Source organism: Gossypium hirsutum, chromosome D10 (assembly GCF_007990345.1).
Source record: "Gossypium hirsutum isolate 1008001.06 chromosome D10, Gossypium_hirsutum_v2.1, whole genome shotgun sequence".
In the NCBI taxonomy this organism is placed as follows: Eukaryota; Viridiplantae; Streptophyta; class Magnoliopsida; order Malvales; family Malvaceae; genus Gossypium; species Gossypium hirsutum.
In genome coordinates this window covers 65,753,862-65,766,836 of record NC_053446.1, presented here as the reverse complement: position 1 = coordinate 65,766,836, position 12,975 = coordinate 65,753,862, and the positions used below count along the sequence as shown (strand labels likewise).

Below are 12,975 nucleotides of genomic sequence, written 5' to 3'. Positions count from 1 at the left end.
AAATATACACAATTGTCATATTTGCTTCTTGTGTACTTCTACCTTCTCATAAAGCTATCAAATCGCTTGTACCACTGCCTCGGGGATTGCTTCAATCCATATAGCGATTTGTTCAGCTTACAAACCCAATTTCTACCACCAGCATCTGTGTATCCTTCGGGCTGAGTCATATAGATCTCCTCTTCTAACTCACCATGCAAGAAAGCCGTCTTAACATCAAGTTGAGCTAGCTCCAAATTCAACTGTGCTACCAAGGCCAACAAAATTCTAATGGAGGAATGCTTCACAACAGGGGAAAATACATCATTGTAGTCAATTCCCTCCTTCTGAGCGTAGCCTTTAGCTACCAATCTTGCCTTGTAGTTAATATCCTACTTGCTAGGAGATCCATCTTTCTTTGTGAATACCCACTTGCATCCGATTGCCCTTTTACCTTTCGGTAATTGCGCCAACTCCCAAGTATTGTTCTTCCGGAGAGACTGCATTTCTTCATCCATGGCGCTTTTCCATTTATCACTTTCTAAGCTTTGCATTGCTTCTTGATAAGTGATAGGAATATCATCAACAACGGGAAGGGCGTAGGCCACCATATCAGTAAATCGAGCAGGTTTACGAATTTCTCTCCGTGGTCTTGCAACTGCAACTGGTTCTGGTGTACTTAGTGGTTCTTGGGTCAGAACCTCTTCAACCTCTAATTCCTCCATTGTGGCTGGAGAATTAGACTTATTAACTGGGCAAATCCCCATCTGCTCAAACTTCACCTGTTTTGGAGTACACTCCACCTGCTGTGGAGTATTGCTCGTCTGAATATCTTTATCTGCTACCTTTTTCAATGTGGCAGATTCATCAAAGGTAACATCTCTGCTACAGATCATTTTCTTTGTGCTTAAGCACCAAAGACGAAATCCCTTCACTCCAGAAGTGATTCCCATAAAGAGAGCTTTCTTTGCCCTCGGATCTAACTTTGACTCCTTCACATGGTAATATGCAGTGGTTCCAAACACATGTAAGGAATCATAATCTGTAGCCGATTTTCCAGACCATACCTCCATAGGAGTTTTTCTTTCTAATGCAGATGATGGCAAACGATTAACAAGATGGCCAGCGTATGTCACAGCCTCAGCCCAAAATTGCTTGCCCAACCCAGCATTGGACAACATACATCGAACTTTCTCCAGCAATGTTCGATTCATACGCTCTGCCACTCCATTCTGCTGTGGTGTATCCCTAACTGTGAAGTGTCGAACAATACCATACTCTTGGCACACATCGAAGAACGGATCACTTTTATATTCCCCTCCATTGTCCGTCCTAAGCCGCTTGATTTTCTTGCCAGTCTGGTTTTCGATCATAGTTTTCCATTTAAGAAAAACTCTAAGCACTTCATCCTTAGTTCTCATGGTATACACCCAAACTCTTCTGGAAAAGTCATCAACAAGAGTAACAAAGTAGTGTTTTCCTCCCAACGAAGGTGTTTTGGAAGGCCCCCACACATCTGAGTGAACATATTCCAAAATACCTTTTGTATTATGGATAGCAGTACCGAATTTCACTCTCTTTTGCTTTCCCAGAACACAATGCTTGCAAAATTTTAATTTGCAAGCCTTTGCACCTTTCAACAATCCTTGCTTTGCCAGAATTTGCAAGGATTTTTCGCTGGCATGTCCCAACTTCATATGCCACAACTGTATTGAGTCCAATTCTTTGTTGCCGGAAGCTGCAGCGACTGCTCCAATAACTGTACTACCTTGGTAGTAATACAAGTTATTTTTCCTGATGCCCTTCAATATCACAAGTGCGCCAGATGTCACTTTCAAAATCCCATCTCTTATAGTAACAACTGAACCATTGGATTCCAAGGCTCCCAATGAGATGAGATTTTTCTTCAAACTGGGCACGTACCGAACATCAGTCAGAACTCTGGTTGATCCATCTTGATTCTTTAATTGGATTGAACCTATCCCAACAGTTTTACAGGCATTGTCATTGCCCATATAAACAACTCCTCCATTTAGTTCTACTAAATCAGAGAACCACTCCCGGTTAGGGGACATATGAAAGGTACAACCCGAATCCAATATCCACTCATCTGAATGGAACGACGATGATGATGCAACCAGTGATAGTTCAGAGTCACTAGTATCATGCTTAGCAACACAAGCATCTACAGCAGCTTTTCCCTTATTCTTCAGCTTTGGACAATTTTTCTTCCAGTGGCCTTTCTCATGACAAAAGGCACATTCATCTTTCCCGAGTCTGGACTTTGACTTTGATCTCCCCTTTTGAGTTTTCTTCCGAGTGTATGAACGACCTCGGACTACTAAAGCTTCTGTATCTCTGATTGAGTTTTTCTGTTTGTCCTTCTTTCTCTGTTCATAACTGTATAAGGCCGCACAGACTTCGCTCAGAGATATATCACTCCTGCCATGAAGTAGAGTAGTTTCTAGGAACTCAAACTCCTCAGGAAGTGACCCCAACAGCATCAAAGCCAAATCTTCATCTTTGAATGTCTCATCCATATTCAGCAAATCAGTGATTAACTGATTAAATTTGGTGATGTGATCATTCATTGTGGTACTTGGGACGTATGTGAAGCGAAACAGTCTTTTCTTCAAGTGGAGCTTATTTTGACTGTTTTTCTTCAAAAAAATTTCTTCAAGTGCCACCCACAACTTATTTGCAGAAGTCTCCTTTGAAAAAGCATACCTCTGCTCTCGAGAAAGGCATGATCGAATTGTGCCACATGCCAACCGATTGATCGCCTTCCAATCTTTCTCCTGTACATCATCTGGTTTCTCTTCATCAATGGCAATGTCTAGACCCTGCTGAAAAAGGGCATCTAGAACCTCACTTTGCCACATACCAAAATGGCCCGTGCCATCAAAGATCTCCACGGCCAATCTTGCATTTGCAATTTTCGGTCTTGTCCACATGAACGATGTTGAAGCTCCTACACCGACCGTTTTCTCCATAATCTTTCAATATACCTAAGGAAATCTTTTCTGATGTGGAAGATCAGTTTAAACTGCAACCACAGAGCATACTACGATTAACCTTCGGCTCTTGATACCACTTGTTGTTCCAATAGGGTCGGAAGCGTGTAAATTATTGTACTAAAAAATCACACAAAGTTCAATTCCCAGGGAAGAGAGGTGGATCACATGGATCTCTTAAATACCAAGTCTTTCCTTAGACAGAATATCCCTTCTATAGTAATTTAATAGCACAATTAAATACTACTATTATACCCTCAAATATTGAAAGAAAAATAGGACAAGAAAGAACACAAGAGTTTTAACGAGGTTCGGTAAATTATACCTACGTCCTCGGGCACTAACACCAGATGATAACTTTACTATCTCCAAAGTATTACAAACAAATAGAATTCCTTAAGAATTCTCAAATGGGAGAAGAGAGAAAACTAAGAGAGAAAGATTGGTTGGGATGGTTGAAATGAGAAATGGTTAGGCCTATTTATAGTTGAGGTTCAGGGACTAACTTGCAAATGGCCTAAAAAATTAGGGACCAAAATTGCAATTATCCCATTCAACTTTAAACAACTTGCCTATCACTTTTTTTCTTTCGGTGCCAATTGCACCTCCCACCATTTTTGACTTTTCAACAAAAGGAATACTTGAAATCAAGACTTTAGATGGAGAAACGAGATATATAAAACAACAAGCTTAAATTGTAGATCAGTTTCATATGTAGGGTTGCTTGAGAAAGAGCATACATAGAAACATGGTGTAGTTGATGACTTACGGATTTGGTAACTCCAAATCCATGTCCATTGTAATCGGTGGAATTTATCTTTGTTTAGCTACTTTTTAGCTATTTGTTTGGGTATAAATTGTTGAGAAATGTCTTCGTTTGGGGTTCAAGTTGTGCTAAATATTGCATTCAAGAAATGGAAACTCAAGTGAAGTACATATGGGTTATGGTGTTTATTGTGAGTATAAGCATTGTAGAGTTCCATGGAACTCAATAGCTTTTAAAAATTCAAACAAAATTAAATTAAACTGAGCAAGTGGCGGTAGGTAGCAATGGAAGGGTGGCGGCAGACTAGAGGACCCTAGGTGTGCCGCACCTAAGGTTAGGGTTTTCAGAATTTTTGAAAATAATTTAGGTTGTGAGCTAGGGTTTTGATTATTTTGGGCCTGTAAATTTGGGCTTTTTTTTGTTTGGTTTTTTGTTTGTTTGCCTGGGCTCGGGGCTAAATTTGGGCTGTACACATACAACGTAATCTTAAAACTTAAAGTTGAATATAATTATTGTAAGTTAACGTGGCTCCATTCGACGCAAAAATCCAACACATTAAGTATATCTTTATATTTAGTAGTGTTCATCTATTTCTTTCACTAAACCATATGTACATATTGATTATAACATTCTTTCACTAAACATTTTAGCATAACTCTTATAATACATTCTTTCAACTCTAACATATCATATCATATCATATCATTACATTAATTACACATAAAATATTCTTTTACACATAATCTGCCAAAATATTATTTGTTGTTATCATCATACCGTAAAATGAATCGGACTACAAATTCAATGCATTTAGGGAATATTATTTGAGAAATGTCTTCATTTGGGGTTTAAGTTTAAGTTATGCTGAATATTGCTTAATAATCTGGTAACTCCAAATTACTGTAATCGGTGGAATTCATCTTTGTTTAGCTACTTTTCATCTATTTTGGGTATAAAATTTTTGAGAAATGTCTTCGTTTGGGTTTAAATTGTAGATGAGTATAACTGATTATTGCATTCAAGAAATGGAATCTCAAGTGAAATACATGTGGGTTATAGTATTTATTGTGAGTATAAGCATTGCAGGATTCCATGGAGTGGCTGTAACTCATGATTATTATGGTCCTGTGGGAAGCATGATGTAGAGAAGGAAGCTCAGAAGCTGTCTCCATGTACATACGCAACCAAATACCGGAGAGCTCCAGTTTCCGAGCGTTGCTGCGCTATAATAGAGAAAAAGCTTAGCAATCCAGACTGTCTCTGTGCTATTTTGCAAACTCGTATGCTGGAGTGAGAAATGAAATCCAAGTGTAGCTAGTTTTCTCACATCATATTTGATCTTTAAGGTATCATCCTTACTATTTAGGGATGGCAAAACTCAAACCATCATTCAGAATAGAGAGGATTTTCTTTTGAAAGTGAATGCAGATTGAATTTTATAGTAGTTAAAGCAATTAACACACAGGCTTGTAACACAAGGTAACTTGAAAATGGTACCATAATCTCACTCAATCGAACGAAATGGGGTCATGGCAACATGGATTCGTGGCTGATTCGGTGCTCGTGTTGTGGTGTTCATCGGATCTTCATCTGTTTAAGAATCTTAACCATCAGGTGACACCTGTTTTGGATTAAGTTATAAAAATTATGCCACTTACAGCAATTATTTTAATTAGTTAATGACAACCTTAAACATCAAATCCTCTTCGACTTGCAATTTTTTCCGCAGAAAACAATATCAACATCTAAGCAATCTTATAGATATCTAACCAACAAAAACCAAACATAAATTGAACAATTCTCCAAATACAGAAACCAGGAAATAGTTAACATCTCAAACATATAACCCAAACAATAATAGCCATATTAAGAAGCTCACAACAAAAAATTCCTATTACATCTTACACATATATGTTCTAGCTCCGCATCCCTCTTCATATTCAGTATCCATTTCATGCATATCCTTCTTCATATTTACTATTCATTTGATGCATCTCTCGCTGGTTGACGTATTACATGTTTCTCAATCTCTTGTATTCCATTGATATGAACCAGGCTCTCTAAATAAGCATGAAGGGAGATGTCGAACCGAAAATGATCTAGATAAGTATTAATCTGAAGCTCCTTAAGCTCTTGGGTGGAGGCGTCAAATAGGAGTACTTCATCATTTGTGTCTCTAAGAAACAAGTCACCATTTTTTCCAAATCCCAATGGGTGTACAACTCCAGAAATGGATTTAATATTGAATTGTTTAGTCCACACTCCTTCATTTGTAACCCATAAATCAAAAGACGTGTCAATTCTTTCCCTTGGGTAAACAATAGCACCAAGTGATCCATTAAACACCAATAAATCAACATGGTATTCTGGGAAAGACCCAACGAATTCTGGGATAGGTAAAATTGAGAACTTCTCATTCCCCATGTCAAATGAAAGAATTAGTCCTCTAAAATCAAGATATGCCCCTGTCCCTGTTTTCCAATAGCAAATTCCGTCTACATAATTATTTCCCAAAGGTGTTTCAGTTGGTTTATAATCAGGACATGGAATTTCCTGCCAGGAATTACTTCTAAGAGAATACAACTCAACTTGGTACATAAAATGAGGATGTGGATATTGTTCTTCAGTGTTAACAAAAGTAAGAGTAACAAATCGTATGACTTTGTAGTCATCAGTTTTAGAATCAAAACCCAAAGCAGCGTCGTTAAAAGAAACGTCATCTAAAGTAAGGTAGGTTTCTTCGAATGGGGAAAAATATGGAGGGCGTTGGATTGAAGATGGTGGAAGGATTTTAAACTCTCTGGTTGATGGGTTCCAAATGGCAGCCTTATCCTTTAAAGGATCAAGTAAACACAATAATCCATGACAAGCACCATAAACAGAGGGGAGATCATTCCTAAAAAAGGGCAAGTGAATGTTTTGTTTTACTATATAATTTTGATATTTTTCATTTGAAAGTTGAGAGAAATAACGTTGGAAGGTGTTACCATCACAGCGACTAAGCAGTAGATTAAGGTTGTTGTTTTCAAGGTTGTTCTGATAATTATTGGAAATGAAATGAGGAGTTTGAAAAGAAGAACACCAATACTTACAAACACAGTTGAAGCGAGTAAGGGATTTAACTGGAAGCTTTGACAGAATTTCCATAACCAAAGCTTCTGGCAATTCAAACCTTGGCCTCTGCATCTTGCTATTTTGATTTTCTTTGTAATTGAGTAAGAGGAATGAATAAGCAAGCAAAATGGGAGTTCGTAGGTGTCATCTATGGTCCAAACCTTAACCAGGCCAAAGAAGCATAAAAGGTAAGCATTTGATAGGTTATAATAATTATAGGCCATAGGCTTCACAAAGGGACCAAAAAGGTCCAATTTTGAGCCTTCGGCCGCCACGCACGGTGGCACTACGGCGGAGGCTCGCCGGAATCCTAGGCCCGACCATGGCCGGATTTGGGGCCTGAGAGAGAAAAAAATAGAGTTTTCTTTCTGTTTTTAAAAAAAATGATGAAACTGTTTTTTTTAGTTTATTTTTAATATTTATATTAAACATGAAAGGATGCCGTTTTAGTAGGGGAGACCCGCGCATCAACCCGCGACCCAACCCGTCCGACCGTGGGATTCGCGTGTTTTTGACGGAAGGGCTAATTGCGCCTTTAACCCTTCCGCTTTTTAATGCCTTTTAAATTAGGTTCTTTTAATTTTTTAAATTTTACCCAGAAATTTATTGCGTTTTCAATTTAATTCCTTCTGAAACTACGTTGTTTTAAAGAAGGACAAATTGCCTTTTTAGTCCCTTCATGTCTCGCGCGTGTTCAGAACGATCCCTTCCCTTTTATTTATTTGCGATTTGACCCCGAATTTCATTTTTTAATTCAATTTAGTCTCTGTTTTGTATTTTAGTTTATTATTATTATTAAATCAATCATTTTAACATTATTATTACTATTATTATACCATTAATATTATATAATTATTATTATTATTATTATTATTTCCTCATTTTATTATTTTGCTTATATTATTTTACTCACATTATCGTCATTATCATTATTTTGCTTCCATTCTTGCTCGGATTTATCAAAAAATGAAAATTTCAAAATAAAAGCGACACCCGATATTTGGAATTTTCGAGAGAATTGAGCCCTAACGTATTGGGTTCCAATTTTATTCGTTGGATCCAAATAATCGAGATTACTCTTTTAAAAAAAATGATAAAAGGCTCAGTATCGGGAATCCAATACGTTGTTTCCTAATGCGTTGGATATGATACGTTGTTTTCCCGAGATGATGATTTTTCTAAAAAAATAATAAAAGCAATATTTTGCATTTGGGAATTCGAGATAGCGTGCCCTAATGTGCTGGGTTTCGATTTTCTCGTTCAACCAAATAGCCAAATATCCTTTCAAAAATTTTAAAATAAGGTAATGTTTTACGTTTGGAAATTCGAGGAAACGTGCCCTAATATGCTGGGTTTCGATTTCTCGTTGGACCAAATAGTCAAATATCCTCTTATATCTTAATCCATGTCATTCGAGTTTTCTAAGGATCGTATTTTAAATTTCTTTAAAGTTTTAAATTTTCGACATTAAGACATTAACTAATCAACTAGATACAAATTTTGGGTGTTACGAGGGTGCTAATCCTTCATCGTATGTAACCGACTCCCAAACCCGTTTTCTAAATTTCGTGGGCTGACGTTTGGCCCCCTTTTGGATCAGCTTTTGGGTACAAACTAAATAAATAAGAAAGACTAAAAAAGATAAAGAACAAATTTCTTGGAGCTTTCCTCTGACAAATATTTTAATCATGAATGGCATTCTATTGTGCTAATTACAGTTTAATTTCAGTCCGGCCTCTTTGTGAAATTCCTTGGACAAATATTTTCATATGAATGGCATTATGGTCCTTTTATTCTATTGTGCTAATCACTTGGTTTCTTTGGGTTATGGGATTATAAACCTTTCGTCTTCATTAATTATAAACAATTCTAAGTGCTTGCCTATTATTATTATGAAGTCATTCTTTAATATAAGTTATATATTAGGTTTGATATAGCTTTTCCTTATTCGATTTCTTGTTGGTTCTCAATTGTTGAAGGGTTCAATATCATTTCTACTCTCCTTTTCTGCAGTCATCATATCAAGCGACTTCACAGGGAAAACGATGAAGAAATAGTGGATAATAATTCATCATAATCAAATCTTTACGACTATTGATTCAATAATATAATTAAATTTAAATCAATTAATTAATTCACACATTTCTTTTATAAAGTAAATGTTTAATATTCGAATTTTTTTTAATAATTTTTTTTTTTTGTAAAATCTTAGCCTCAAGATTTTATTGACATGTCAATTGTCAATTGTAACCTTAATGCTTATGCATTTTAAAAATTATACAAATCTCACATTGTTAAAGAAAGATTTTGAAATTCTTGTTTATAAGCAGGAAAAATTAAGTTTAGACGGTCTTGTGACTTGTGCATTGAGCCACAAAGCCAATGCAATTTACATCCAAAGTCTTTTTGTTTTTGAAATTATTTTTTTTACTCAATTTTTGAAAGTTAAAAGAAAAGTAAATTTCTTAACTTGTAAGATCTATATTTAGTCAAACTAAAACTAACTTAATCGATTAAAGTTATTTTTAGTTAAATACAGATTCATTTTGAAGATCAACAGAGATCAGTGTTTGAGTGAAACATGGATGGCAAGGGAAGAATAGAGAGCAATAGGAGAAATAATGATATTGACTTGTTGTAGATTGTGTTGGAATAGCTAGTACCATAATTAGGGGAAAGTAAAACTCAATTTGACCCAAAAAATTTTTAAAAAATTTTAAATTTCGAGTTAATTGAATCAAGTTATTTAGTTTTTTAGCCAACCTGAATAAGTAATTTGAGTTTTGAGTTCAAGTCGAGTTATATTTTACAAATTGAATAATAGATTGGTGTAAATACACGTTTGGTCCCTGTCAATTTTAAAAATAAGCAAAATGATTTCTCTCAAAAAAAAAATCAAACTTGTTTAAAGTATTGTGATAAGGGGAGTAGTTTCACATGGATGAACACACATTTTCATTCTGTTATAGACCGAAGAAACCTGAAGAAGATCATGTGGCACTTGATACTAGCATACTTGTTACCACAACTAGTTTAGATTTTGTGAAAAAGAGGAAGCACTGTGTGCTATTGCTATTGCAATTCTATTGTTGCAATTTTGCTACTACAATTTGGGGAGACTTATTTTTATCAACAAAAATGTTACAAGGTTATCTCGATGTAAAAATACTTTATTCTCATAAAAACGTAAGTATGAACAAGCATAAAATATATTAATCGAACCAACGAAGAGGTGTTCGTGAATTAGGTTGGATTGAGTTTATATATGAATTAATATAGTTTATGTTTGTCCAAATACGATCCGACTCAGTAAACCTAAAATTTTACCAAAACCTATCCAAATTTATAATGACAAACCTAAACTCATTTTTCCTGCCCATGTTATTTTTAGTCTAATATTTAATACTTTAGATGGGTTTATCCTTTTTTTTAAAGGTTAAGGAGGAGTTATGTGTAGTTCTAAGTATTATATCAAATTTTCTCAGAATATTTTTTAATATTTGTATAGTATTGTATAATTAAATATTCAAGTTTATGTGATATAAATTATATAATATATAAAAATAAAATAAAAATACATTATAAAAGTATAAATCAATCTAGGTTTGGGCTAGAGGTAATCGTGGGTTGGGCCTAAATATGATATTAACATACTTTATACTTGTCCAAACCCACCCATATATTCCAAAGAATAATCCAAGCCCATTTAGGCCCATCCATATTTTTTTTAATTTTTTAAAAATATTTATATTATACTATTTTAATATTTAATAATTTATATATTTATTCTTTATTGAATATTTTATATAGTCCTCTTAACATTATTTTAATGCTTACATTAAACTAGTATTATATATTTGCGAAAGATTAACTCAAGCCCATTTTAGGCCGTCCATATTATTTTTTCAAATTTTTTAAAAATATTTATTTTATTTTAATATCTAATGCTCTCTAGTGTTCGTTCTGATGATTGGTGGTATTAGCAGAATAAAAACGTTGGATTTTGGTTTCATTTATTAAGTAAAATAAACAAAACTCGCAATATTTAGAGGTTCATGATTGGATTTCTCTCCGATTTGTATCAAGAATTTTGACCTTAAAATATAAAAATTCAGTTTAATCCCTCTATCTATCTGAATTGCTATCCGACAAATTCCCAATCAACTAGTTAAATTTAAACTTCTTTCAATAACCTTTGGGATAATGTTTAAAACCTTACATAATTCTAATTAACATCATACACTTTCTAACACTAATCATATCTTTTTAATAATATTTTAACTTTAATTAGTGTTGATTAATTAAATAAATTTAATGTTAAAAATCAAACAAAATTAATGAACAATAATAGTAAAACAAGGCTTATGGGTTTGGTTTTGTTCGTCGAACTAAATTTACGATTTTAGAGAAAGGGTTAAATTAAGATTTAGGGCCTAAAAAGATTTAGGATTATAGATTGAAGGGTAATATTGTGTGCATTTTCAGTTTATATTCATTTCACCACTTTCGAGGATTATATTTTCAAACTACGGAAGAAATCGTATGGATATCTAAGCAACTAAACACAAACATAAACTGAACAATTCTCCAAATCCACAAACCACAAACCAGGCAATGGCTAACATCTCAAAACATATAATCCAAATAATAATAGCAATATTAAGAAGCTCACAACTAAAAATTCCTATTACATCTTACACATTTATGTTCTCCCTCTCCATCCATCTTCATTTTCAACATCCATTTCATGCATATCCTTCTTCATATTCAGTATTCATTTGATGCATTTCTCGTTGGTTGACGTATTACATATTTCTCAACCTCTTGTATTCCATTGATACGAACTAGGCTCTCTAAATAAGCATGAAGGGAGATGGCGAACCGAAAATGATCTAGATAAGTATTAATCTCAAGCTCCTTAAGCTCTTCGGTCGAGGCGTCAAATAGGAGTACTTCATCATTTTTGTCTCTAAGAAACAAGTCACCATTTTTTCCAAATCCCAATGGGTGTACAACTCCAGAAATGGATTTGATATTGAATTGCTTAGTCCACACTCCTTCACTTGTAACCCATAAATCAAAAGACGTGTCAATTCTTTCCGATGGGTAAACAATAGCACCAAGTGATCCATTAAACACCAATAGATCAACATAGTATTCTGGGAAAGACCCAACGAATTCTGGGATAGGTAAAATTGAGAACTTCTGATTCCCCATGTCAAATGAAAGAATTAGACCTCTAAAATCAAGATATGCCCCTGTCTCTGTTTTCCAATAGCAAATTCCGTCTACATAATTATTTCCCAAAGTTGTTTCAGTTGGTTTATAATCAGGACATGGAATTTCCTTCCAGGAATTACTTCTAAGAGAATACAACTCAACTTGGTACATAAAATGAGGATGTGGATATTCTTCTTCACTATTAACAAAAGTAAGAGTAACAAATCGTATGACTTTGTAGTCATCAGTTTTAGAATCAAACCCAAAAGCAGCGTGGTTAAAAGCAACGTCATCTAAAGTAAGGTAGGTTTCTTCGAATGGGGAAAAATATGGAGGGCGTTGGATGGAAGATGGTGGAAGGATTTTAAACTCTCTGGTTGATGGGTTCCAAATGGCAGCCTTATCCTTTGAAGGATCAAGTAAACACAATAATCCATGACAAGCACCATAAACAGAGGGGAGATCATTCTTAAAAAAGGGCAAGTGAATGTTTTGTTTTACTATACAATTTTGATATTTTTCATTTGAAAGTTGAGAGAAATAAAGTTGGAAGGTGTTACCATCACAGCGACTAAGAAGTAGATTAAGGTTGTTGTTTTCAAGGTGGTTGTGATAATTATTGGAAATGAAATGAGGAGTTTGAAAAGAAGAACACCAATACTTACAAACACAGTTGAAGCGAGTAAGGGATTTAACTGGAAGCTTTGACAGAATTCCCATAACCAAAGCTTCTGGCAATTCAAATCTTGGCCTCTGCATCTTCCTCGTTTGATTTTCTTTGTAATTGACTAAGAGGAATGAATAAGCAAGCAAAATGGGAGTTGGTAGGTGTCATCTATGGTCCAAACCTTAACCATGAAGCAAACATAAAAGGTAAGCATT

At 34.7% G+C, this 12,975-nt stretch overlaps 2 protein-coding genes across 2 annotated transcripts; both read right to left on the bottom strand.

The window, feature by feature from the left end:
* Positions 1-5,736: 5,736 nt before the first annotated feature.
* Positions 5,737-7,005, bottom strand: LOC107935434 (F-box protein CPR1). Its single transcript, XM_041102066.1, has one exon. The coding sequence runs from the start codon at positions 6,943-6,945 to the stop codon at positions 5,737-5,739; it is 1,209 nt and encodes a 402-aa protein (XP_040958000.1). The 5' UTR covers positions 6,946-7,005.
* A 4,439-nt stretch (positions 7,006-11,444) lies between these two features.
* LOC107935435 (uncharacterized) lies at positions 11,445-12,975 on the bottom strand. The gene is made up of 2 exons (XM_041103691.1): positions 12,759-12,975; positions 11,445-12,161 (listed from the first exon to the last, which is right to left on the bottom strand). The coding sequence occupies exons 1-2, from the start codon at positions 12,850-12,852 to the stop codon at positions 11,641-11,643; spliced, it is 615 nt and encodes a 204-aa protein (XP_040959625.1). The 5' UTR covers positions 12,853-12,975; the 3' UTR covers positions 11,445-11,640.

Coding starts and splice junctions, on each gene's coding strand:
- LOC107935434 (XM_041102066.1), bottom strand. CDS start 6,945: ATGCAGAGGCCAAGGTTTGAATTGCCAGAAGCTTTGGTTATGGAAATT.
- LOC107935435 (XM_041103691.1), bottom strand. CDS start 12,852: ATGCAGAGGCCAAGATTTGAATTGCCAGAAGCTTTGGTTATGGGAATT. Junction 12,162..12,758: donor TACTCGCTTCAACTGTGTTT/GTAAGTATTGGT, acceptor ATAATTATGTAG/ACGGAATTTGCTATTGGAAA.